Raw genomic sequence first — 27,282 nt, forward strand, 5'->3', positions numbered from 1 at the left:
ATGGGCAAATCTGACTTAGAGTTAAATTAGTAGTGGTGGTCCAAGATAGAATTACTCATAATATTTGGTATAAATTTAAGTCTTTGACTTTAATTTTAGAATCCAAACAGAAATTTTCTTATATTTCTATTTCCAGAATACAATACAGTTACACTTTCTCAAGTGTTTAATATCCATCTTCTATTAATGGATTAAAACTGTATGGAATATGAGTTATGTATTCTGTGACCAGGATCCACTTGCAGTATTCTAAGAACTCTTTGATGTAACTAAACATATGTCATCATAGACACTACCACATTTTTTTTAATCTATGGCATTTGTATCTTGTTCATAGTGGATTTGACAAGATCAATCTCTGCAAAGAGTTAATATGCCTATATCCACTGAAAGTAGTTCATCTCATTCGCAGATGGATGTACATTCAGGGGTGGATATGAGTTTTTCGTTGTATTCTTAAAACGATCACTCTAGATTATACCTTTTAGCAAAGAAATTTGAAATGTTTGAAAAATTTCATTAATTTCTAGCAATGGTTAATACCATTAAGGTAAGTGGTTAAAGATCTTGCGAACTGATAGGGGTGGAGAAATAGTTAGTAGATATGCAGTTCAAAGATCATTAAATTGATTTTTGAATTATATCCAAACTTACCTCCCTAGAAATTTCGAGTTGCATGTTGATGATTAGTTACTAGTCATTGCCTAAATCCTTCTATGGTAATACAATTTCAGAATGATGTAATTGTTGTATACTTAATGTAAATCATTACTAGATTCATGGATGACCTAATCAAAATCTTAAGAAAAGCTAGAACTATTAACCATGGTTTGTTAGCTATTCTAAGTGATTAGGGGTGGACCATCCCATTGTCAATAGATAAGAAAGTGTTTGTTCAAACAAATACTACTTTTCTAAGAAAATGACTAAGTCTGAAAACAAGTAGCAAATAAAGGAGATATTTTTCTTGATTCCAAAAGTGTTCTATCATCTTATTTGACATATGATGATCCCACTGCCTCTGTTGTCTTGTCACAACCGAAGAGGTTAATACCATTTTCTTAGACATAATTCACGGTACCTTGTCGTAGTGGGAGAGTTTCTAGGAACTGACCTTCTTATGACTTGGGAGACACTAGTGATTAAAATCCATTGTGAGTTTAAACAAGTAATGGATTGTCAAGATAAGAAACTAAGAAGAAAGCCAATAGAACTATGGTTTAATCCATTCACATGGAATAACCTAAAGTTTTCTATTACAAGGACATAAAAGGAAATTTACGTTTATAAGCCTATTCAATGGACTTAACAAAACTTCTTGTTCCTAGTATTATAGGTTTGAGTTTATCTAAACCTATGGCTTGTGGTATACCTGGTAATTACTTACTCTAATGCAAGCAACTTACTTTAGTAAGATGCTGAAGCATTTTCTTTCTAATGGAAATCTATAGAAGCTTCACAACTTCTTAGACATAGATTTTATTTATCTAAGGAAAAGTCTCAACTATTCCAGAAAAGATAAAGCCATGAAAGAATTTCTTATATCAACAGTGAGAGGTCTTAGATATGCTTTTGTATGCCTTAGACCAGACACCTGCTGTTGAGTGGGAGTAATGAGTAGGTATCAGATTAATCCAGGAGGAGAACATTGGAAGACAATCAAGTAAATCCTAAGATTAAGAAGAAGAACTATATGTTAGTCTATAAGAGTGTGTTTAAAACTCTTAGACTACACCACATCAGATTTCGAAATTTGTCTATGTGCTAGTAAATATTTCTGATAAGATGGTGGTTACTCTGGGGGTGGAATAGTGATTTTGGAGAAGTGTAAAAACCTATCTGAAGTCTCTAGGTCTACCAGAGAGGGACTGAATGTTAAGGTTGCAGGAAAGGTACTTATTCAGTCTAAGGAAAGTTCTATACATCTTTAGCACCATTCCAAATTGCCTTAAACTACTAGTGTTAATTTCCTGATTAACCAAAAGTAGTTGCCAAAGATATAGAATCCAGTATCCCAAGAGAGTAGACATATAGAGAGGAATTTCACATTATCAATGATTTTGTGATTAAAGGAAGAGTAATAGTGGAGAAAAGGTTGTGGTTAATTCAACCTTTCAGATCCTATTACGAGGAGTTTACTACTACTACACTTGATTTGTATATCAAGGTGTTGAGATTATTTGAAACGCACTTTTTGTTTTATATTAGTGCAAGTGGGAGTTTGTTGGGTTTTATGCCCTAAATAAAACTCATTTCAATATAATCAGATTTACTTATTAATATAGATCAGAAATAACATCTAATGTTGCATGGTTCACATGATTTATTTCATGATTATATGTACATAATGTATAAATTCATCCGAAACCCTTTTCACATACTTGATCCTGTTTATTGTGCCGTCAACACATTGGAAAGTAAACATGACTATGTGAATAAAGTTTCCTAGATTTATCAGACACAGGGTTTTACTGATATGATAATCTACAACAAGAGTTTACTTGTATTTGGAGAAATACTATGTTCTTTCCAGAACATTGGTTAAAGTAAAGCTCAGGTTGGATGCATGGAGTATGCATCGGAAGGGACCGATATTGAACTTTGATTTAGATTTATTAAACTTACCGTAATATCTATTCAAGTCAATATCGCCTAGTTGATCCTAGATCAAATGTTCTTAATCCTGTTATGATTAGGCTCAATCTTGAAAGGCTATTCGTGTTCTTTGATTTGTTAGTTAAGCCTACTTTTAGGTCAGGGTGATACGTACATTTTGGGAACACGGTAGTGCAATTGAGTGGGAGCGCTAGCATAAACATGGAATCTATAGCTTCTATCTGGCGAATAGTAAGCAAAGGATGATCTCCTTCGAGCTTGACCAAACGAACATAAATGGTGGAGTACTCATTTCACATAAGCTGAAATATCATTTATACGGGGTCAAGTGTTTTAAGGAATAAATACATTGTAGGGTGTAACGGTAATTTTATCCCTTTACAGTGTAGATCATTCATATAGAGGATCATTGATCACATTAGGATTATAACAATGGATAACTAATGATGTGTCTATATGGTGGAACATATAGAGCATTCTATATACTGAGAGTGCAATTCTAAGTTCTATGCGTGGATTCAACGAAGAATTAATAAGTCAGTGAATTTTAGTCCTAAATTCTTGATCTACTTATTGGAAGCTCGGTTATATAGACCCATGGTCCCCCCACTAGTTGAGATAATATTGCTTGTAAGACTCTTATAATTGGTTTTGATTAATCAATTATAATTCTCAAATTAGACTATGTCTATTTGTGAAATTTTCACTAAGTAAGGGCGAAATTGTAAAGAAAGAGTTTATAGGGGCATATTTGTTAATTATGATACTTTGTATGGTTCAATTAATAAATATGATAAAGGACAATATTATTTATAGTTATTAAATAGTTAGAGTTGGCATTTAAATGGTTGAATTTGAAAATTGGCGTTTTTGAGAAAATCAGATGCAGAAAAGATAAAACTGCAAAATTGCAAAAAGTAAGGCCCAAATCCACTTGTATAGGGCTGGCCACTTTTGTAGGAAATTTAAACTGATATTTTGATTATTTTAATGCCAAATAATTCAAACCTTACCCTAGTGGAATGCTATAAATAGATAGTGAAGGCTTCAGGAAATTTACACTTAAATTTCTACACTTTCTGAATCAGAAAAACCTGAGCCTCCTCTTTCTTCTCTAGCCGCCACTCTCTCTCTCTATTCTTCCTTGATAATTTCGAACTACCTTAGTGTATGAGTAGTGCCCACACACAGCAAGTGATACCTCAATCATAGTGAGGAAGATCGTGAAGAAAGATCATCAGCAAAGGAGATTCAGCATCAAGGATTCAGAGAAAGAGATCCAGGTTCAGATATTGATAATGCTCAGCTACAGAAAGGAATCAAGGGCTAGATATCTGAACGGAAGGAGTCATATTATTCCGCTGCACCCAATGTAAGGTTTCCTAAACTTTATATGTGTTTATTTCATCGTTTTAGAAAGTTCATATTTAGGGTGTTAATAAACATACTTGTGAGTAGATCTAAGATCCTGGTAAAATAATTTCCAACAGAGTCGACGTCGCACACTGATACTTCTTCGACGTCCTCCATTGGTTCCACAATTCTTTCGGACCCCACACGGGGGTCCAACTCATCGTCTTCAGCCACTTCTGGCTCAGCTGACTCCCGGACCATTAGCACGGGCAGGTGGGTTGCGACTTTGTAACATTGTCTTGCTTCCCCCTGGTTTCCCCTCACAGTTCCGATTTCGGCCTCCCGGGTAAGGAACTTTAGGCACAGATGCCGGATCGAATTGACTGCGCCAAAGTCCACCAAGGCCGGTCGGCCGAGGATCGCGTTGTAGGCTGTAGGACAGTCCACCACTACGAAGGTGCAGTATTTGAATGTGCTCTGGGGGGTGTCCGAGCACAAGGTGACTGGGAGCCTTACTTTTCCCATTGGGATAAGTGTCGTCCCGTTAAACCCTGTGAGCTGGGACCCACTGGGTGAGAGGTCCCGGTCTGTCAAGTCTATCGCGGTGAAGGCATCTTTAAAGAGTAAGTTCACGGAACTCCCATTGTCAATTAAGACTCTGGCCACCACTTTATTCGCGATGGGGGTCTCTATGACCAACGGGTCATGATGAGGGAAACGCACCGTCTTGGCGTCTTCCTCCGTGAACGTGATGGGTTGGTCCATCAACCGGGGCCTTTGAGCTGGGAGTTGAGTAACTTCCCACACCTCATTGTGTTTCGCGGCCCCGGCGTATCGCTTAAGCTCCTTGCGAGTAGTCCCTCCGATATGGGGACCTCCGGAGATCATGGCTACCCTTCCATTAGGCCGGGGCGGCAGACCGGGGATATGCTGGGCGTCGCCCGTGGGGGCAGCTGGAGCCAATACTCCTGTTGTACCCCCCAGTGTTCCCTGAGGCATACCTACGGTCGCCTGACCCGGATTGAGGTGGGGCAACCTATTCTTGATCCACTCGTAGAGGTGGCCCAATCGGATTAGATTTTCGATCTCGTCCTTGAGATTCTTACATTCATTGGTGCTATGACCAATGTCGTTGTGGTACTCGCATCTTTTGCTCGGATCTCTCCGGGAGCTATCTTTGTACAACGGTTGTGGTCTCCGGTAGTGTGTATTTTGTCTAGTAGCAAAGTACACACGCTCTTGGGAGTCCGACAACTCCGTGTATTGAGTATACTTGGGGGTGTACCCCTTTTTCTGGCGCTTCTCTCCCGTCCGGGTGCTGCCTTTGGAGGATCTTTTACTCCTTGAACCCTGGGAAGGGCCTGTCAGGCTAGCAGCCGGAGCAGAGTGTGAAGGAGCTTGCCCATTCACTCCGGACGGGTTGCCAAAGTGGGATGATGCTGGTGCCAAGGTTTGGCCCTGGCTATATCCGGGGGTAGCAGAGAATTGTATGCCACTTGCTTGTGGAGTTGCGGTCGGGGCAGTACCCGAGGGCGATACTCCGGGCATGTACCCTGCTATTCCGGTGGGATAGTAGCCTCCATAAGCCACGATTTGGGCTTCTTCGAGGTTGATGTATTTTTGGACTCTCTTTTGGAAGTCCTGGAGGCTAGCAGCTCCTTCCTGCTGCAGCTCATTCCAGAACGGAGTCCCAGTACGGATGCTTGCTTGGAGAAGTGCAAGCTGTTGTCCGTCATCAACCTTCTTGATTTTCGAGGCTTCCTCTCGGAACCTCTTTATATAATTCTTCAAGGTCTCAGTGGGCAGTTGCTTGATGTTAGTCAAGGCACTGACCTCCAGATTGACCTTTCTTGCGGCGACAAACTGTCTCCGGAAGTTGGTCTGTAGTTTGTTCCAACAGCCCACGGATCCTGGTTCCAGTTTTTGGAACCATTCCTCCGCGGACCCACTTAGAGTAAGTGGGAAGCACAGACATTTGGCGTCATTGCTGACCCTCATGACCGTCATGACACGGTTGAACCGTGACAAGTGGTCGCTAGGATCGGAGTTCCCGGTATAAGCTGCCATTTCGGGCATCTTGAAGTTCTTAGGGAGCTCCGCCTCTAAGATGTGCTTAGCACATGGCTCCCGATCCTCGCTGTCCGAATCGGAGTCGTCTCCCTTCTGCCTCCGGGAGACTCGGGCAATGTCTTTTGGAAGTATGGCGAGTTCCGCCATAATTCCTTCATTCAACGTACCCGAGGAGACCATGGGTCCGTATCTTTTTTGGTCAAGGTGATCCCGGAGATCACCTTGGTTCCCATTGATTTGATTTCTCAGATCAACGGGGGGACACCTCTGTCCTCTTCTCCCTCTACCCCCGGGTTCTTGGTGTACGGAAACGCTTTTTCGGTCCCCTCGATCCTGAGGGCCAAGGCTCCCTTTTTGGGGCTTGCCCCTCTGCGGACCTTTCCCTTTAGGGAAATCTGAGCGAACCTTTCGCGGATCCTGCACCTTTTTCTTTCGCCCTGGGGTAGAAGTAGGGTTTTTTGTTTGATTCCCTTCAGCAGGGTATCTTATAGGGCTAGGCTCCCTAGATTTCTGCTGTCGGGAATTAGGCGAAGACGTAGCTGGCTCCTTGTCGAGTCCAGCGGTCATTGCCTTAGGGTGCACGTGAATGCCAGCTGCTTCCATGGCTTTTTGCATGGCCAGCATCACTTCCTGCATTTTCTGGTTTTGCGCTTTCTGAGCTTCGATCTCGGCTTCGTGATCGATAACTTTTTGTCTGAGAAGCACCAGTTCTGAGTAACTACCTTTGTCATAAGCATACTTGTCGAGGTTTCCCTCATAGTCATCATCGGGGACTATCTCTTCTTCCTCGGACTCCTCTGCTGCTCTTGAGGCTACATCTTCCTCATTCGGGTCTTGAGCATCTTTCAGAGGACGAGGCTGACGAGTACTTCTTGTCTCCACCATGTTTGTGAAGTCAGATGTTTGTTTATAGTAGCTTTCTTCAGCTCTCAATGAAAGCATCAAAATGTTGACCAAGATTTTCGGCAACTAATAAAATATTATAAAATTATTGAGCTGTAAGAAAGTGAGAGAAGGATTTTTACGTGGTTGGGGCGTTAATGAGCCTTAGTCCACGAGTCTTTGTTATTTATGGATGTATTTAACACAAAGATTCAACTTGGGAGAATTTCACCCTTATAAATACAGAGAATGTTCTTGGTGAGTATTTACTCTAGTTGCTCATATGCAGCCCAAGATTCTCGATCCCATTTAATGAGCTTTGAGGGGGTATTTATAGTGTTTTTGGTGGGGTAATCCCTAGAATTGTCCTTACAAGTATATCTGTAAGTATCCATAAAGTTGGGTATTCCCAATGAATATACCATGGGTAATGCATGGTCAAATCCCTAGGTGCTGTAGGGTTTTTATGTGGAATGTCCTTATTGCCTTTTGATTGACGTGACCCTTCACAGTGTAGCCGTCGCTAGACAAATGATCATTACTGTGGCGCTGCTGGTTGGAGGTTGTGCCGTCAGACTTTATTGCGTGTAGCAGTCCCAACACGCTTCCTCCCATGCGGCATTTAATGCGACTTGATTGCTCAGGAGAAGCCTGACACCTCGCGGAGATGCCTTAGCGTTATGTGAGCTTCCGGGAGCACCTTGAGCTCCATGTGCCTTCTCCGGGACCTATGTCCGGGACGTTACCTTATGGCATAAAAAGACTTAGCAAATATTATAAAATTGCTTGATCCACGTGTCCCTGTCCGGTTGGTCCACGTATATTGGGCAAAATTAGGGGCAACAGTAAGGTTTCCTAAACTTTATATGTGTTTAATTTCATTGTTTTAGAAATTCATATTAGGATGTTAATGAAACATACTTGTTAGTAAATCTAGATCCTGGTAAAACATATTCCAACAGGATTTTTCGTTCGTTGTCTTTTTTTTATATAAAGAGCAAGCCTGAGAGAGCAAGCCTAGGGGTGTTTATAAAATAGTCGATCCAATCCAATCCATACGATCTAATCCAATCCAATCCGCAAAGTGCGGATATCCGCACTTGTGCAGATTGGATTGGAAAATTCAAAATCCGCACTTGTGCGGATTGGATGTTGATTGACAGGTAAAAGTAACCGATCCAATCCAATCCACACTTATTTATAACAAAATTAAAAAATTATATATACAAATAATATTTTAATATAAAGAAAATACTAATTTAAAAGTGTAATACATATAATACAATTATATTGCAAAACTTAATAGATAAAATGTATATTCTATTCTTATATATTTTTTTCTACATACAATTTACAATAAAATTAAATATTTTTTATATTTATACAATTTTTTTTTCTTGCTTTGAATTTGTTATTTGTTATTTGTTATTTTATTTATTTAATGTGTTGTTGGAGACATAAAATAACTATAATTTGTTTTATTTTGTTGCTAGGTATGTAAAAAAAAATATTGTTTTCATAAATATTAAATAATTTAATATTAAAAAGTAACCAATCCAAAGTAACCGATCCAATCCGCACTTTTGCGGATTGAATTTGAGCTATTGTGCGAATTGGATTGGATCCAAAAAATGAAATCCGCACTTAGTGCGGATTGGATGTTGTTTGACCAAAAAAGTACGGATTGGATCGGATGAACAGCCCTAAGCAAGCCTATTAAAAAGCAAAGTAAGGACTATGAAATACACTCATTACGATGATGACAATAATTTTAAAAATATTTTCTATAAATTTATCAATTATTATAGGTATATATTTTTAATTTTAATTTAATTTAGGAATTATTACATAGAAAATATAAATTGACACTTTATTTACAAAGATACCTCTATAAAGTGTGGACAATATTTATACCTTTTATATGATTTTAATTACTAAAATACCACTTACACTATCACTTACACAATCAGATAATGATTACAGGGTGGTTGCTGCGTGGTTGCATTAGATGAAGATTTCATTCAGACGATAGTTGCAGGGTGGTTGCTAGGTGGTTGGCCGAAAGTTGCATAACACGAAGGTTTTAATCAGACGAAAGTTTCTAGGTGGTTGGCCGAAGGTTGCATCAGACGGAGGTTTTAATAAGATAAAATAACTATTAGCAAAATATTTATGCAACTGTAATGCCACTGTTGTGAAACATTAAAAATTAGAACAGTGTTTCTACGTACGTAACTCTATCTACTTGTCTCTATATGATTTAATATGAACAAATTTACTATTAGAAATTCAGAAAACAACGAAGATACACCAAGATAAATATTTTATTATAGTATTGATGTAATTTTTTTGGATTATATTTGAGTTGGATTGTTTGGGAACTCCAGATCAACTTTTTGAGATCTGCTTTTCATGGATTTAAAAATTGAAGTCAGGGCATTAGTTTTATGCAAATTAATCTCGATTTCAGGTTGAATTTTAGTTTCGCAGTAGTTTTTCTACATTTTTTTTATGAATTCAAAACAGCCCATGTTTTGATTGATTCTGGTTGTTTTCTCAAGTGAAGTTGTCGAAATTAATGGTGGTTCTCTTTCTGGTTGAATTTTTGTTTCGGTTGCGTTGGGTTGCTGCGTGGTTGCGCGATAATTGCCTAGAAAGCATGGATCATGGGTTGAAGGTGTGCGTAAGTGGTATTTGTGTAATTTTATTTATTTGAGTTGTATATTTATTTATTTGGTCAGCTGAAAGTATTTTTGTAATATTTTTACTTTTTTTTTGGTTAAAATTGAAAAAACATCCTTTAATTTATGTGTATATTTTGAAAACTAATAATATATGTATGTATAATAAATAATATAATGAAAAATATTTACTAAGTTCAAAACAATTAATAAAATTACGTTTTACAATATCAAAATTATTTTTATTAAATGCGAAGAAAAATTAGTTAATAGTTACTCATATTATCATCAAAAATACATAAAATATATAAAAATTTTAAAATTCAAATAATTTTAAGATTTAATTACCACTAAATAAATTACAACCGTACGCAAAGCGCGGTTTGTTTTAGGTTATAGATTTCAAAGTTTAATTTAAACCATTTAATTAGATTAATAATTACAAATTGTTATACTTACCTATAAGTAAAATATCTCAATCATAAAACTAAATAAGTAAATAAAATAAAAATTAGATTCAGATGTAGAGTTAGGCTTAAAATTTTTGTTACTTGAATATAACAATTAAATAGGATTTAAAATTAGTTATAAATAAAGTTTAATTTAAAGTGGTTACTGGGCGTTTGGTATGAGGTGTTCAAAATAATTTGATTATAGGGAATATTATGAAGGAGAATATGATTATAGAGAAATGTGTAAACTGTGTTTGGTTGTGTAGGGTAATATGTAATCATATTACTGTTAATTAAATTACACTGTTTGGTTGAGTACAGGAATCTTATATATATTATTTTGAAAAATTAAAATAAAAATACTTTTTTATTATATCTATTTAATGTTAATTACATATAAAAATAAAATAATTATTTATTAAAGAAATATATTTATTAATTAGTAAACATTAAATTTTATTGTATTTTTTATTAATTAAAATGAACATGTTTATATATTTTATCACTATGTTATTTATTTTTGTTCGATATGTTATTTATGTACATCACCTGCATAAATTTTTTGTATAATAAATATATATATGTTATTGCTAATAGTATAAAATAACTCAGTTAAAAAAAACTGATCTCACAGACTAAATATATATATATCGTAACATTTTATTTATAATAAATGATAATATTATTGGTATTTAAATTTATTTATTAATTCAAAGATATTATTCAAATTAATATGATGGAAGGTAATAATTCAATCCTACTCTTTTTTAAGGTATGAACATTACCCTCCTCAAGGGTAGTTATATTACTAGGGGAATAACATTCCAAAGCTAAACCCTCCAAACAAACAAGGTAATGTTTCACATTACCATTCCCTTACTAAGATTAACCTATTCCAAACAGCCCCTAAAATATCTCATTCCCTCCTACGATACAAGTCCCATATTTTTATAATTATAAGTTGCAAATAAAATAGGCTTTGGTAGTTAATTGGTTAATTTTTTGAACCAAATTTACAACAAATTTTACACTGGAAAGAAGGAGATGAATCCCCAACAAATAATAAATTATGAAAGCATGGCAGCTTCTTTTCTCTTCGAGAAGAAAGCCAAAGGAAAATAACCAGCTCTACTCTCTCTGATTCCCCAAAACAAAATATTTAAATTTAAAAGAAAATAAGATTTAGAAAGAACCAAACCAACAAATGGAACGCGAGACCCCGGCACCCAGTTACGCCACCGACGCCACCTCACCACTCCTCTCAAACAGCCCCTCGAGGAGCCGCCGCTACCTGCGCCGGCCTCCGACTCCTCTTCGTGGCGCGGCTCGGTTCCTCCGGCGCGCCAGCGGGCGCGGTATGATGCTGCGTGAGCCGTCCGTACGTGTGCGGGAGGCTGCTGCCCAGCAGCTGGAGGAGCGCCAGAGCGATTGGGCCTACTCGAAGCCGGTGATCGCACTGGACGTGCTGTGGAACGCTACGTTCGTGGGGATTGGGATCGCGGTGCTCTGGCTTAGCGTTAACGAGAACCCTTCGGTGCCACTTAGGCTTTGGATTATTGGGTATGCGCTTCAGTGCGTGTTCCACATGGGTTGCGTTGCGGCTGAGTACAGGAGGCGCCAGCGCGAGAGGGGTGGGGAGGAATTGGAAGGGAGTCAAGGTTGGGAGAGCGGTGGGGATTTGAATTCTGGGTCTGGAAGTGATGTGGAGGAATATGCCGTTGAGGAGGGTCTTGTTGAAGCTGGAAGTGGAAGTAGGTAATTTGAATACTGGAAATATATTAATTGAATTTATTTTCCAGGAAAATTATTTCTTGGTGTTAAAAAGAATCGTTTTTGTTTGATGTGGTTTATATTTATACGAATAATTGTGTGAAAATCATGGTAATTTGGAGCTGTTTTGCATTGTATTGCTTTGTATATGTATGTATGCCTTATATATGTTGGAACTTTTGTTAATTTGAAGACTCTAAAGGTGTTGAAGTGGTTTTCTTTGAAAAGAATTCTGAGATCAGAAGAGCCATTTTATTTTATATAAGAATTCATAATTAATTTACTTCTTATTTGAATGTGTGTTAGATATGTGAAGTATATAAACATATTTGTTCATTGACTAAAGTTTGTATTGTATTGTTATGACAGTCTTGCAAAGCATTTGGAGTCTGCAAATACAATGTTCTCATTTATCTGGTGGATCGTTGGGTTCTACTGGGTAACTGCTGGTGGTGATAGTTTGATTATTGACTCACCACAGCTATACTGGTGAGTTTGATCTTGTTTATTTATTTATTTTTTTCTTTTTTCTTTCAGTTATGTAAGCAAATGTCTATTTGTTTTTATTTTTCATTCTCTCCTTTTGTTCATAAAGTTGCTGTTTTTGCAGGCTCTCTGTGATTTTTCTAGCCTTTGACGTGGTATTTGTTGTTATCTGCGTTGCAGTTGCTTGCCTTATCGGCATAGCCGTTTGCTGTTGTCTCCCATGCATAATTGCAATCCTATATGTTGTCACAGATCAGGTAATTTACAAGACTTTTAATTACTTTAGTTTCGGATATGCTCATAGTATTCTATTCACTAATGTTCGCCTGCAGTTTACTAAGCATTCCAATTTAGCACTCTTCTTGTTGTCATAATCCATGATTGATTTTGGTATTTGAGATAAGAATTTCTGTGTTAGCATTTCACGATTATTGCCACTGTGTTGTTCACTAAGCTTTTTGCTTCTGGGAACTGCTGACAAACATTACGATTCGTGTAGAAAAACACTTATAAGTGGGGCATATTTCTATTCTCATTAGGCCACAAGCAGTGGATTTATGTTTTTGTCTCTTCTGCTTCTGGCAGTTAGATTATATGTTACATGTCACATATATTGGCAAGGTATTTGCTGGTTACTTGTTATAAATAAACTAGAAAGATAGTAATGCATAGAGCATATTATATACATTACCAACATCTACAAGGATTAGTAGAATTTAAGGCTTTTTTTTTATTGGAAGACTACAAATTCAGATGATACTATTCAGACTTTAGTAGTTCTAATAGGGCACCGTGAACCAATGTATTTTGTAATTCATAATCCATGCTTGACTATTTTGATTTACCATATCTAACTTCACATCATCTTTTAGGAAGGAGCAACAAAAGAAGACCTTGATCGATTACCAAAATTCATGTTTCGCAAGGTATCTGATGTTCAGAAAGTTAATGGAGAGATCCAAGAATCTTTTGGAGGAGTAATGATTGAATGTGAAGATAATTCACCCATTGAACGTGTTCTTTCACAAGAGGATGCTGTAAGTTTTCATGAAAGGATAACTTGAATGTTTGAAATATTTGCTTGTGTGTTTGAAGACAACAATTTATATGCCATTTTTTACAAGTATTGCTAATGGGTATTGCATACCACTATCACCAATATCGGGTCTCAATTAAAATTTAGTATTCGATTTTGAATTACACCAATAACAGTATGCCATATCAGATGGTATTGGATATTATCTTAAGATGCCCTGAAAGTTATGCACTTTTTCATCATAGAACCTATGATGGATTGTTATCACCATCTGTCTAGGTCTTTTAAGGCCGAAACATTGACGTTTTATGCACCATAACATGCAATGAAGCAATTTTGTTATCATAACTTCGGATCCAGACCTGTAATCTTCAAATAATACATTGGAATTGTGGGACTGTGTTCGATTTGTTCATTCTAGATTTCTTATAAAACTTAGAAACATAACATGAATAAGAAACAAAGTTACTGATATATTAATTCTTTTTGGTGAATTTTAGGAATGTTGCATTTGTCTCACCGCATATGATGACGGAACCAAACTCCGTGAACTTCCTTGCCGCCACCATTTCCACTGTGCTTGTGTAGACAAGTGGTTACATATCAACGCAGTATGCCCTCTCTGCAAGTTCAACATTTTGAAACCCGCCAACGAAAGTTGCGCTGATGATGTATGAAAACTAGAGTTTTTGTTTTGGACACTGGTTGTGTCCTTCATACCTATTTGTACATACTGTTAACTCAGTGAGACTTTTTGTTGATTTCTCTGCACTAGGAACTCGCTGTATCAGCATCCTTTAGTTTTTTTTTTTTTTTTTTTATATATATATATATTTATATATATATATATATATATAAATATATATATATATAACCATAAGTAATATTATAAGAATTCCGCATATAGAGATATATATATACATCCATATTTTATTTTAATTTTATGTTTATGTAAGATTATTTTAAATGACAAGTAAAATGTACCCCACTTAATAAAACATTGTAAAAGTTTTGTAGATTTCGTGTTTAATTTCTTGACACCTCTCTTAGTAAAAGAAAGAAAAAATTATTGATACTGTTAAGTAAGAACCAAATAATCCAAGCTCAAGAAAATAATAAAATAGTAACCAAAACACACACAACAGCAGCAAGATTGATATAGAAAAGCTAATTACATACGCATGGGAGTCCTTAGGCCCCTTGGATGTAATTGGAGATTGCCTCAATTCATTGTATATCCGCTCTATTCTCTTACTCACTCATATATAATAACTAGGAAATAAAATTGATATTTTTTTAATAATATGAGTAACTATTCTACTTAATTTTTTCATAATTTTTATACAGAAAAATAAATTAACATGGTAGAAAAACTCATCATACAATTTCTTATCTAAAAAATAGCAACAAAAAGATATTTTCAAATGTTATAGTAAAATAAAAAAAATAGAGGTTGGAAAATCCTCACACAAAATAGAGATATAAAAAAAAAACAATTGATAAATTATCTATAGAAAACTCATCATATGATTTCAAAATTGTTGTCATTCAAAACAGATATTATCACCGTAACTCATTTGTAGTCACCACTACATTCGCTATCATTATCGTATCTCATTTATCACTATTGATCAAAATAAATTTGCTCTTGACATAAAATAAATCATATACTTGAGTTAATTAAGTACTAACTTTTTTATACATAAGTGAATAATTTTGTTATAAATTCTTTACTAAAAAGAAAGAGAAAGAGTATTATTAAAAATATAGGGTAATAGAAGACTAAATCAATACTAAAATAGAGATAAAAAACATTAAAAATTAAAAAATATCATCAAGAATAAAGATTTGGAGAAAAAAAAATGACAGATCTGTGAAAAAAGAAAAAACTCATAATATAATTTGTGGTCTAAAAAAAAGAATAATAAGAGATATTGTCAAACGATATAGGGTAATAAAAGACTATTAACAAATATTAGAAATTGAAAAAAATCTCACCAAGAATAGAGATCTCGAAAAAAAATTATCAAATCTATAAAAAAAAACACATCATATAATTCGTGATCTAAAACAAAAGAGATTTTTACACCTGATGCCACATTTCATCATTTTTTTACTTTTTTGTCATTACACGGTTTATTAAACTTTTATACCTTTTACATTTTTCAATTTTAGTTTTCAAAAAGTTTCATAATTACAAAACTACCTTTACCATGCATATGTCATCTTCTCTTCACACGTTCACGCACGCCACCTCATAACTCCATTTTTCCTTTTTTTTTTGATTTTTTTTTTCCTCTGCTTCTTTTCGTCTTCAACAGTTGCTTCCCACGATCACCATTTTCAAGCCCTAACCCATTTCTTCTTCCCACGATCACCTTCTCCAAGCCCTCACCCACGTTTTCCTCAACCTACATTGTCATCCTCCCCTGTTTTTTTTCTATATAAATGGCAACCACTAGAAGTGGTTCGAAATCCCCATCTCCGGCCAAGAAACACCCTAAAAAATCTAAGAAACCTCCAACTATTTCTTCCAAAGTCGAAGCTAAGATGGGGCTAAAAAAAATTGCTAAGAAATTAGTGGGTGATGTTCCAGAGACATCGGGCACTAAGAAAAGAGCCCTTCCAGTTAAGGTCGACGCTCCTAAGCCTAAGAGAGCTAAAATTTCCAACTCTGCACGCGATGTAAGTTTCTTTTTGTTGTTTTTCAATTTTTCTTTAGTTTTTTTCTGGTTGTTCTATTTGTTGTATTACATTTGATGATTTAATGTTTTCCCCATTTTTGTTCTAGGTTTCCTCAGATTCTGATTTTGAGGATGAAGTGCATGCTGAGGACCAAAAGCCTAAACTTAAATCGAAGGTAATTTTAAATTGCTTGGTATCATTTTATTGAGTTAATTTTTACATCAGCTTTTCAGGTCACTGATTTAGTTGTTTATCATCATTTTTTTATGTTTTGTGTTGTTCTTTATGTATTTCTGTCATGTATTGTGGTTGATGTTGTTTTCTTGTTTTTATTCAGTTGTTGTTTGGTTGTTTTTAAATTACACAGTTCAATTCGTATTGTGTTACAGTTATTTACTGCAATTTTCCCATTGGTTGTTTATATGTTTATTGTGAGTTTTTTTCGGTTGTTTACCACAATATTACTATTGAGCAGCATTTTAGTAATTTTATTTTCAACAAGATGTTACAGTGTTGTTAATACTTTAGTTATTTATATGTTTATTGTGAGTTTTTTTTCGGTTGTTTATCACAATATTATTATCGAGAAGCATTTTAAAAATTTCATTTTTAACTAGCTTTTACAGTGTTGTTAATACTTTTAGTTGTTAATCTGTTTATTGTTAGTTTTGTTTTGGTTGTTTATCATTATAAAATTTTTACTTTTTACAAACAACTACAGTGTTTTAAATATTTTTCGTTTGTTTATCTGTTTATTGTGAGTTTTGTTTGGATTTTTTATGATAATTTCAGTATTCACAACCATTTTATAACTTTTATTTTTTACAAGTTGTTACAGTGTTGTTTATGTATTTTTTGAAAGCTGTTTATCTTTTACGTTTATCATACTGTAACGGTTTCATAAATGTTGTTTTTAGGTTTTGTATTGGTTGTATTTTGGTTACTACATTTTATATTTGCATTGTTCTTGTTGCTCAGATTTGTTGCTTATGTTTTATTTTGTATTTCTAATTTTTGCAGGTCAATGTTAGGACCTCTGAGAAGGTTGAAGGATTTGACTTACCAAAAAAAAATCCCCATAAGGTGTCTTTTTTTTTAAAAAAAAAAAAATTGTTTTTATTATTTATTTTCTGTTTCTGTTTTAGTTTTTTTGTTTTGTCCTCATTTTTTTTTAGTTTCAATTGATACAGCAATGGGATTATATTTATAATCAGAAGAATCTCTTCATTGCGAAAGCCTTTTCGACTGCTACTTTCCAAGTGATAGAAAACATTAAGTCTTGCCTTTCACCTGAACAGCTTGAAATGTTTTCCAAAACCTGTTTTGGACATTTCCTTAAGCTTCCTGATTTTAAAGTTCAACCGCAAGTGTTTCATGGGTTGTTGTTGTGGGAGGTTCAGCAACCTAATGATGCTGAGTTGTGGGTAATGATACGCGGTGTTAGGCTTAGGTTTAGCATTGAGGAGTTTGCTTTGATTACTGGTTTAGACTGTGAAGGTGACTGTAGTGTTTTAGATTTTAAGCAAGACGTTAATAGTCTTTCTGAAAAATATTGGCCAACTTCATCCTCTATCACTAAGGAATCTGTTAGGGAATGTTTTACCACCAAGAGGTGGGGTGATTCTGATGAGGATGCTGTGAAGTTGGCAGTTGTGTATTTTGTGGAATGGTTTTTGCTTAGTGGCACTAAGCATAAAAATGTACCTAGGTCTATTTTAGATGTTGTAGACAGTGGGAGGTACAATGAATTTGCTTGGGGACGGAGTTCTTTTGAACTGACTATTTCTTCATTGAAGGGTAAGCTTTGTTGGGTTTTATGCCCTAAATAAAACTCATTTCAATATAATCAGATTTACTTATTAATATAGATCAGAAATAACATTTAATGTTGCATGGTTCACATGATTTATTTCATGATTATATGTAAATAATGTATAAATTCATCTGAAACCCTTTTCACATACTTGATCCTGTTTATTGTGCCGTCAACACATTGGAAAGTAAACATGACTATGTGAATAAAGTTTCCTAGATTTATCAGACATAGGGTTTTACTGATATGATAATCTACAACAGAGTTTACTTGCATTTGGAGAAGTGCTATGTTCTTTCCAGAGCATTAGTTAAAGTAGAGCTCAGGTTGGATGCATGGAGTATGCATTGGAAGGGACCGATAGTGAACTTTGACTTAGATTTATTAAACTTACCGTAATATCTATTCAAGTCAATATCGCCTAGTTGATCCTAGATCAAATGTTCTTAATCCTGTTATGATTAGGCTCAATCTGGAAAGGCTATTCGTGTTCTTTGATTTGTTAGTTAAGCCTACTTTTAGATCAGGGTGATACGTACATTTTGGGAACACGGTAGTGCAATTGAGTGGGAGCGCTAGCATAAACATGGAATCTATAGCTTCTATCTGGCGAAGAGTAAGCAAAGGATGATCTCCTTCGAGCTTGACCAAACGAACATAAATGGTGGAGTACTCATTTCACATAAGCTGAAATATCATTTATACGAGGTCAAGTGTTTTAAGGATAAAATACATTGTAGGGTGTAACGGTAATCTAATCCCTTTACAGTGTAGATCATTCATATAGAGGATCATTGATCAAATTAGGATTATAACAATGGATAACTAATGATGTGTCTATATGGTGGAACATATAGAGCATTCTATATAACTGAGAGTGCAATTCTAAGTTCTATGCGTGGATTCAACAAAGAATTAATAAGTTAGTGAATTTTAGTGCTAAATTCTTGATCTACTTATTGGAAGCTCGGTTATATAGACCCATGGTCCCCGCACTAGTTGAGATAATATTGCTTGTAATTAGTGCTAAATTCTTGATCTACTTATTGGAAGCTCGGTTATATAGACCCATGGTCCCCGCACTAGTTGAGATAATATTGCTTGTAAGACTCATGTAATTGGTTTTGATTAATCAATTATAATTCTCAAATTAGACTATGTCTATTTGTGAAACTTTCACTAAGTAAGGGCGAAATTGTAAAGAAAGAGTTTTAGGGGCATATTTGTTAATTATGATACTTTGTATGGTTCAATTAATAAATATGATAAATGACAATATTATTTAATAATTATTTATAGTTATTAAATAGTTAGAATTGGCATTAAAATGGTTGAATTAGAAAATTGGCGTTTTTGAGAAAATCAGATGCAGAAAAGGTAAAACTGCAAAATTGTAAAAAGTGAGGCCCAAATCCACTAGTATAGGGCCGGCCACTTTTATAGGAATTTACCTCTGATATTTTCATTATTTTAATGCCAAATAATTCAAACCTAACCCTAGTAGAATGCTATAAATAGATAGTGAAGGCTTCAGGAAAATTAGACTTTTCTTCTGACACTTCTGAATCAGAAAAAAACTGAGCCTTCTCTCTCCCTATCTTTGGCCGAACCCACTCTCTCTCTCTTCCTCATTAAGATTTCGAAATTCTTAGTGTATGAGTAGTGCCCACACACAGCAAGTGATACCTCAATCATAGTGAGGAAGATCGTGAAGAAAGACTTTCAGCAAGAAGGAGGTTTCAGCATCAAAGATTCAGAGAAAGAGATCCAGGTTCAGATATTGATTATGCTCTGCTACAGAAAGGAATCAAGGGCTAGATATCTGAACGGAAGGAGTCATATTATTCCGCTGCACCCAATGTAAGGTTTCCTAAACTTTATATGTGTTTATTTCATCGTTTTAGAAAGTTCATATTTAGGGTGTTAATAAACATACTTGTGAGTAGATCTAAGATCCTGGTTAAATAAATTCCATCAACTGGCCTCAGAGCCATGGTAATTGATTTACTTGCAAGAAATTTGGACTTTAAAACGATTGTTTGTTTGTTTTTGGATAGTATCATGTTGTATTGAGTGTTATTTGATGATTGATTGATGCTTGTAAATTTTTGTGAAAAATAATTGCGATTCTGTTTCTGGAATTATTTTTATTGGATAGTATGGAAAAAATTAAGCAAGTTACTTTTTTACAGAACTCAATTTCGATTTAATTTGAATTAGTTATGATTTTTTGAAGATTCGAAAAAATCGGAGTTGTGCTGAAATTTTCCTACGATCGCGAAAACTGTACGTACAGCTCACAATTTTTTCGTTTTTCTTCGTTTTTTCATGCTTTTTTATGGAATTAACTTCCGATTTTTTGTGTAGTTCTGTATTTATACTATTACTATTCCTAATTCAATTCTAATTATCATTTTGAATTAATTTAATATTTTTTAAATTTAATTCAAGATATTAGTGTAATTTGAATTTGAAAATAGTTACTATCTATCTTTTTGCTTAATAATCTATCTTATTTTAAAATTTGATTATATCTTATCTTATTTTTAAATTTAAGGTCAGATTTAAAATATTTTAAATTAATTTTTTTTTTAAATAAATTGACCTTATTTAAATTTAAAATAAGATAACTATAATCATGTAATTTTTAAAGGATGTAAGATACTTTGCTAACTTTTAAATTTTGTTATTTTATTTATTTAAATTACATTTAAAATCTGAAAACGATATTCATTTATCTTTTCTAATTTTTTATTTAATTTTTATTTATAAAATAACATTTAAATTTTAAAAAGTAGTTAGCAAATTTTGAAATGATATTTAGGTTGGTTGAAACCTAATTTTTCAAAATTGTAGGTTTAATTTTAAATTCAAATTTTTTAATTTAATTTCGATTTTTTTTCGAAATTAATTATTTAATTTAAAATTAAATAAATCCTACATCCAACTATCCAGCTAACCTTGTTGCAGGAGTATGTGTTTTAGCTTGTGTGTAAGTTTTCAAAACCTATTATTACTTGATTGCAAATAGCCATAGTTACCTTTTGCCAGATCTAATGATCTGATTTTAACTCATGGCTCCCTTGGTCAAGTTAATAATTTGTAACAGGTATATTTACAATCTTCTTTCATCTGTGTATGACCTAGCAACATGATAGGACCCATCCAAAGTGTGCCTGTGTGAGCCTATGTGCTTAATTTTATTATAGATGCATATAGGTTGTTGTTGCTAAAATAAATTATCATAGTTCTTGATAGAATTTATTTAGGCCCATTTAGTTTTTGGGCCTATTCAATTAATAACAGTTGTTCATTTTAAGGTTAAATTTTTCTCTTTTGGGCCTTGTGTGAGAGTTGGGAGCCATAGAAGTGGGTACGACATACTGAACCCAGCACCCCCTCACATGAACCACCCCAATTGTGAAGGCCCATTTGCCTGATTTGAACAACTGTACTAGGTTAATTAAACTAGTTTAACCTAATAAAATTGATTAGCAACATAATTAATTTCATTTATTTTGAAATTAATTTAAGAAAATTATAGTTTAAAGAATTCTTTATTCTAAGCTAAACTATTTAATTAAATATAGAATTATAACCATCTAGATTCTTTCTGGAGCTTAATTTAAATATTTCATTAAATATTCCTATTTAAGCTGATATTTAGTTATCTACAACTAACCAACTTAAATCTGAATATCTTTTGGATTTAAAATTTCAAAATTAAGTTGAGGAATTTAGGCATTGGTTATTAAGATTCTTTAGATATTTTTTTTAAGTTAATATCTTTTCGAATATTAACTTAAAATAGAATATTTTAGATATTTTTTAAGTTAATATCTTTTCGAATATTAACTTAAAATGGAATATTTTTAAATTAAGTGGTTACAACTTAATTTTTGATATTTAATTAAATTTAAATTTGAAAATATTTAAGTTCTAGATTTTTTTTCTAATACAACTTAAATTAGATATTTTTTTTTTTCAAATTTTGTGGAAAAGATACTTAGTCAAATAAGATATTTTCTAGATAGTAATTTCTAGACTACTTATTATTTCTAATATTAAATAGGAAAATATTATACATTGTGAAATTAATTATTTAAATAATTAATTTTGGTACAATTTATTTTAAGTATATTTTTTCCTAGTATTAAACTAGAGATTAATAATTAAGTCTTCTCTACACTTAATTATTTATTTCTTGAATTTAATACATTTAATTAACTTGAAAATTAGATATCTAAGTTGATTTTCATCATCATACTTAAATATTTCTTTTTCATGACACTTAATTAAATAGAAAATTATTTTTAGTTGAAATTTATTTTTTCAACTAAATTTAAATAATTTTTAAAATATATTTTTTCTTTATTTTATTAATCAAATTTCGAAATTGAATTTCTTAAATGCTGGAATTTCGAATTTTATTTGAAAAATAGATTAAAGTTGTAAATTATTTATTTTAATTTTGGACCAACTTAAATCAATGATTTTTTCATTTATTGATTAATTTAAAATAAATGAAGTAAAATATATTTTATTAGAAATTTAATTAATTAGTCAAAGGATAATCTAGATAGGTGATATTTTTGCTTGAAGTATTTTTCTAGTGTATTTAATTAAATAGAAAATTAATATTTAAGTTAATATTCATCATCATACTTAAATATTTGAAATTTTTCTTATATATATTTAATTAAATAGGAAAATTATTTTTTTTTTGTTGTAAATTAATTTTATTAATTAATTTTGGGTCAACATTAAATTAGAATAATTTTTCCAGGATTTATTTTTTATTTTAATATGCAATTTCGAAAATTGTATTCTTAAATACTTTAATTTTTTCGAAATGCAATATATATTTATAGAAAATTAAATTTGAGTTGTAAATTAATTTTGTAACAACTTAAATTGAATATTTTTCTAAATATTTATTAGAAATTATTACTAAGATGGAAATAATTCATATTTGTTAATTATGATACTTTGTATGGTTCAATTAATAAATATGATAAATGACAATATTATTTAATAATTATTTATAGTTATTAAATAGTTAGAATTGGCATTTAAATGGTTGAATTAGAAAATTGGCGTTTTTGAGAAAATCAGATGCAGAAAAGGTAAAACTGCAAAATTGCAAAAAGTGAGGCCCAAATCCACTAGTATAGGGCCGGCCACTTTTATAGGAATTTATCTCTGATATTTTCATTATTTTAATGCCAAATAATTCAAACCTAACCCTAGTAGAATGCTATAAATAGATAGTGAAGGCTTCAGGAAAATTAGACTTTTCTTCTGACACTTCTGAATCATAAAAAAACTGAGCCTTCTGTCTCCCTATCTTTGGCCGAACCCACTCTCTCTCTCTTCCTCATTGAGATTTCAAAATTCTTAGTGTATGAGTAGTGCCCACACACAGCAAGTGATACCTCAATCATAGTGAGGAAGATCGTGAAGAAAGACTTTCAGCAAGAAGGAGGTTTCAGCATCAAAGATTCAGAGAAAGAGATCCAGGTTCAGATATTGATAATGCTCGCTACGTAAAAGGAATCAAGGGCTAGATATCTGAACGGAAGGAGTCATATTATTCCGCTGCACCCAATGTAAGGTTTCCTAAACTTTATATGTGTTTATTTCATCGTTTTAGAAAGTTCATATTTAGGGTGTTAATAAACATACTTGTGAGTAGATCTAAGATCCTGGTAAAATAAATTCCAACAAGCTTGACAGTTGGGTTGAAGGTGTTAGGAAGGCAAGGAGTTCGGGAAAGAGGCCGAGTGTTTTTTACACTTTGATTGGTTGTCCTCATGTTTTTCAAATTTGGTTCTATGAGTGTTGTAAATACATGAAAGGTAAGTATTGCCAAAAGGAAAACTCTCGTATTCCAAGGATTATTTAGTGGACATGCAATAGTCAGCCGACTTTCAAAGTTTTGAAGACTACTATTTTTGATGTTTCCAAAGATAAGGTACATCTGCTTGTTTTAATTTAGTTTTTTAGTAGTTGTTTTTAAGTTGTTTTTTATTATTAATAATCTTTATAATTGAAATTTTCATTTTGTTGTTTTTTAATCAGCTGGAACTATCAAATATGAGGCCCACTGCTGCTGAGTTCAAAGCTTTGAAATTGAGCAGTTTCAAGTTTGACACTGACTACAATTCTTACAAGAGTGTTCCTGTTCTCGAAGAGCCTTCTGTTGCTCAGAGTGACATTTCTGTCAAGCTTGATGCTTTTTCTGAGAAATTTGATGGGTTGGAGGTGAAGATCGATTTGCTGCATACTTCCCAACAGAAGATTTCTTCCGATTTGGTTGAGTTGAAAGAGTTTGTGTGTGCACAGTTTGTTTCTTTTGGTGCTCAGATGGCTTCAATGCAGACACAGTTTTCTACTGTTTTGCCGATTCTTATGCTAAGGTATGTTAGTTTTTCAATGGTTGTTTTTCAGTTTTTTTTAAGTTGTTTTATACTAATTTAAATGATATTTTCAATATTGGACAAAGGCAGTGACTCTTCCAATGATGATGGTGGAAGTGGTAATGAAGAAGATTTTGATTTAGATGAATATGAAAAAACTGATGACAATGAAGAAGAGAATGTTATGGGTGATGAAGAAGGTGAGGGTAGTGAAGGTGAAGAGAAGGATGGTCAAGCTGATGAAGATTCTGAGTCAAAAGAAAAAAATGATAAGGGCAGTGATGATGAATGCACTGATAGTGAGGAGAAGGTAGATAAGTAGACAATGTAACTAGGTTTTAGTTACTTTGTGTGGTTTATTTCGTTGTAAGTCCGTTTAGGTAGTGGTCTTGTAATTCTATGTTCTTATTATGTCTCTTCTTATGTTTTAGTTTTCTTTCCTTTTTTTTTTTTTTTTTTTTTTTTTTAAATTTGCAACTATTTTTCAGACTATTTATTTGTATTTATTATGTTATTTAGATGGCTGTGTTTATAGATTATGTTGTTCGCAATTATTGTTGGTCTTCTTATTTTACTTTTTGTTTTTTAGTTGTTATGTAGTTTTTTCTTAGTTGTTGAAGCCTTTTACAAAAAAATAACTTCATTTTTTTTTTTCTATCTTCTCTTTCCTTTTTTTTTCTGTATCAAGAATTTCGTTGATTTCAATGACGGATCTACTCAAATAGATGTTGAGGCTACTGTTCAGTCTGGTGTGAAAGCAGTTGAGATTATGGTAATGTTGCTTTTGTGTTATTTTTTGGTTGTGTAAAGGTTGTTATTTTTTAACCTTGTTCTAATTACTTTTTAATACCATATATAAACAGATGTCTTCAGATGGAATTGGTGGTGACTCTAGTAAACAGATTTCAGTTTCTGAAAATGTTGAGGTTACGGATCGTCGTCTTGTTTGTTTTGAGGTATATTTTTTTTATGGTTGTTTTTTAGTTTCTTCATACTTTTTGTGTTTAACACTGACTTTTTTTTTTCATTTTTTTTGGAAAAAATATATTAGATGGGTGCAACAGGTCTCAATGTTGATTCTAACATTGAACTTGTTGAAGATGACCCAATTCCCGTTGAAGAAACTCCTCTTGTTGACAAGAGGAAATCTAAGAAACCCATAGCGTTGACGTCTCCGTTTATGGAGTATGACTCTTCCATTTCTAGTTCTAAAGATGGTTCTAGTTATGGAGTTGTTAAGTATGTGGCTGGTTTGTGTCCTCTTGATGATAAGATTGGTGAAGATGTAGAACATAAATACGAGAATGATTTTGACTTGTGGCTTGGTGAAGGACGACGATCAAAGAAAGATCCGTAAGTGTTTAATTTCAGCACTTTTGTTGTGTTTTTTGTATATTTTGTTTTTTACTTTACTATTTATGTTTCAATTCTATTTTTTTTTATGTTAGCCATGACAACGACAAGGTTTACTTGAAGGGTAAGGATAAGATTGTTCCCCCTTTTCGTTTTGGCGTGGAAGATGTTGCAACCAAGATGTGGTTCCACAAGCTTGCATATCCTGCCAATGTTTAACTAATTCTGTAAGTTAATTTTTTTTTTGATTTTTTAAAAAAATGTCAGTCTATAGTTTTCTTCATGTTGTTTGTTGGTTGTTTTTCAGTTGTTGATATATAATTCATTTTCTTAATTTTGAACATTTCTCATTTTTTATTGTTTAGCATTTGGATATCATTTTTTACTATCTACGTAAAAAAGGAAAGTATGCAAAGGAGCCAAAGGTTAAGTTCACAACCACCGATTGCTTATTCTTCAAAACCATTCATGCTTTGTATGAAAAATTTGTTGCACAGAAAAAAGATCATTCTTTGATAACTGCCCAGCATGCCATTGCTGATTATATCAGAGGTAGAAAAATGTTATGTGGTTCCCCTTGGCATTTGTGCGATCATGTTTTGTTTATCATCCATATGGAGACTGAATCACATTGGATTCTTGGTCGCTTGAATATTGAGGAAAGGCGTATGTACATGTACGACTCCTTGTCGACTGCTATGAAAGATAGTGCCGCTATCAAAGCTTGTCAGCAATTTGCGGTGTTGTTGCCCCACTTTTTTGCTTTGTTCGATGAGTTCAAAAAGGAAAACAAACCTGTTTGTTTAGACCCTTTCGAAGTTGTTAAGGTTGATGGTTTGCCTCAACAAACCTCGAAGTAAGTTGTTTTTAGTTTTTATTTTCAAGTGTTGTTTTATTTTTATTTTTTATGTTATTTTCCTTTTTTTAAGTTTTTCTGATGTTGTTTTTTGGTTGTTTTCCAGTGACTGTGGTTGTTTCGTGGTATCGTTTGCCGAATACTTCATTGATATGAAACCGATTCCTCCCATATTTGATGTTGAGAAACACCGTGATAGGCTTGCTGTATTGTTCTATAAGTATGCTCGCATGAAAGAAGTGGATTTTATTGATACTGAAGATGAGGCTCCTCCAAAGAGTTCAAAGAAGAATTTGTTTTAGTTATCTATTTGTTGTTGTTGGAAATAGTACTTTTTTATTGAGCTTTTGTTTTTTCTATTACCAGATTATGTTCATAATTATAGACAAGTTGTTGTTTCTATCATGTTTTTTTTTTTTATTGAAATTGGTTTTTTATTTGTTCCTAGTTTTGGGTTTTTAATTTTTATATTCAGTTTAATCCATGAAAGCATATCATTAACAACCTTATTACAACCATCTTACAAACGACTAATTTGCATTTTAATCACTTTATGTAGTTTTGTTTCGTTCTTATTAATTTCAACTTTATTGCACTCATTTAATTATTTAACTATAATATTTGATGTTCTTTGTATATTAATGATAATAATACCAATTCTCTATTATCAATATCTCTCCACATAAAAATTCACAGTAAAAAAAATGTAACAACCAATAGTAATATGCAGTATGTTTTTTAAATGTTTTAGTATAGTTGTTTTTTGGTTGATGTGTAGTTGTTTGTACTTCTATGTTGTAATTCTTCTGC

General features: G+C 33.1%; 2 protein-coding genes across 2 annotated transcripts; both read left to right on the forward strand.

The window, feature by feature from the left end:
- Positions 1 to 11,034: 11,034 nt before the first annotated feature.
- Positions 11,035 to 14,117, forward strand: LOC115698216 (E3 ubiquitin-protein ligase At4g11680). Its single transcript, XM_030625417.2, has 5 exons — positions 11,035 to 11,809; positions 12,194 to 12,313; positions 12,435 to 12,567; positions 13,183 to 13,347; positions 13,847 to 14,117. The coding sequence occupies exons 1-5, from the start codon at positions 11,259 to 11,261 to the stop codon at positions 14,021 to 14,023; spliced, it is 1,146 nt and encodes a 381-aa protein (XP_030481277.1). The 5' UTR covers positions 11,035 to 11,258; the 3' UTR covers positions 14,024 to 14,117.
- A 10,207-nt stretch (positions 14,118 to 24,324) lies between these two features.
- Positions 24,325 to 27,269, forward strand: LOC133039818 (protein Ycf2-like). The gene is made up of 4 exons (XM_061118774.1): positions 24,325 to 24,573; positions 24,952 to 25,035; positions 25,127 to 25,219; positions 25,315 to 27,269. Exons 1-4 carry the CDS (start codon positions 24,325 to 24,327, stop codon positions 25,618 to 25,620), a joined length of 732 nt encoding a protein of 243 aa, XP_060974757.1. The 3' UTR covers positions 25,621 to 27,269.
- The last annotated feature ends 13 nt before the right edge of the window (positions 27,270 to 27,282 follow it).

This window comes from Cannabis sativa, chromosome 7 (genome assembly GCF_029168945.1).
Source record: "Cannabis sativa cultivar Pink pepper isolate KNU-18-1 chromosome 7, ASM2916894v1, whole genome shotgun sequence".
Taxonomy (NCBI): Eukaryota; Viridiplantae; Streptophyta; class Magnoliopsida; order Rosales; family Cannabaceae; genus Cannabis; species Cannabis sativa.

Excerpts from the sequence above, each read along its gene's own strand:
- LOC115698216 (XM_030625417.2), top strand. The coding sequence starts at position 11,259 with ATGGAACGCGAGACCCCGGCACCCAGTTACGCCACCGACGCCACCTCA. Across the intron at positions 11,810-12,193 it reads GAAGCTGGAAGTGGAAGTAG|TCTTGCAAAGCATTTGGAGT; the intron begins GTAATTTGAATA and ends TTGTTATGACAG. Across the intron at positions 12,314-12,434 it reads GACTCACCACAGCTATACTG|GCTCTCTGTGATTTTTCTAG; the intron begins GTGAGTTTGATC and ends CTGTTTTTGCAG.
- LOC133039818 (XM_061118774.1), top strand. The coding sequence starts at position 24,325 with ATGATATTTTCAATATTGGACAAAGGCAGTGACTCTTCCAATGATGAT. Across the intron at positions 25,036-25,126 it reads TGAAAGCAGTTGAGATTATG|ATGTCTTCAGATGGAATTGG; the intron begins GTAATGTTGCTT and ends ATATATAAACAG. Across the intron at positions 25,220-25,314 it reads GTCGTCTTGTTTGTTTTGAG|ATGGGTGCAACAGGTCTCAA; the intron begins GTATATTTTTTT and ends AAAATATATTAG.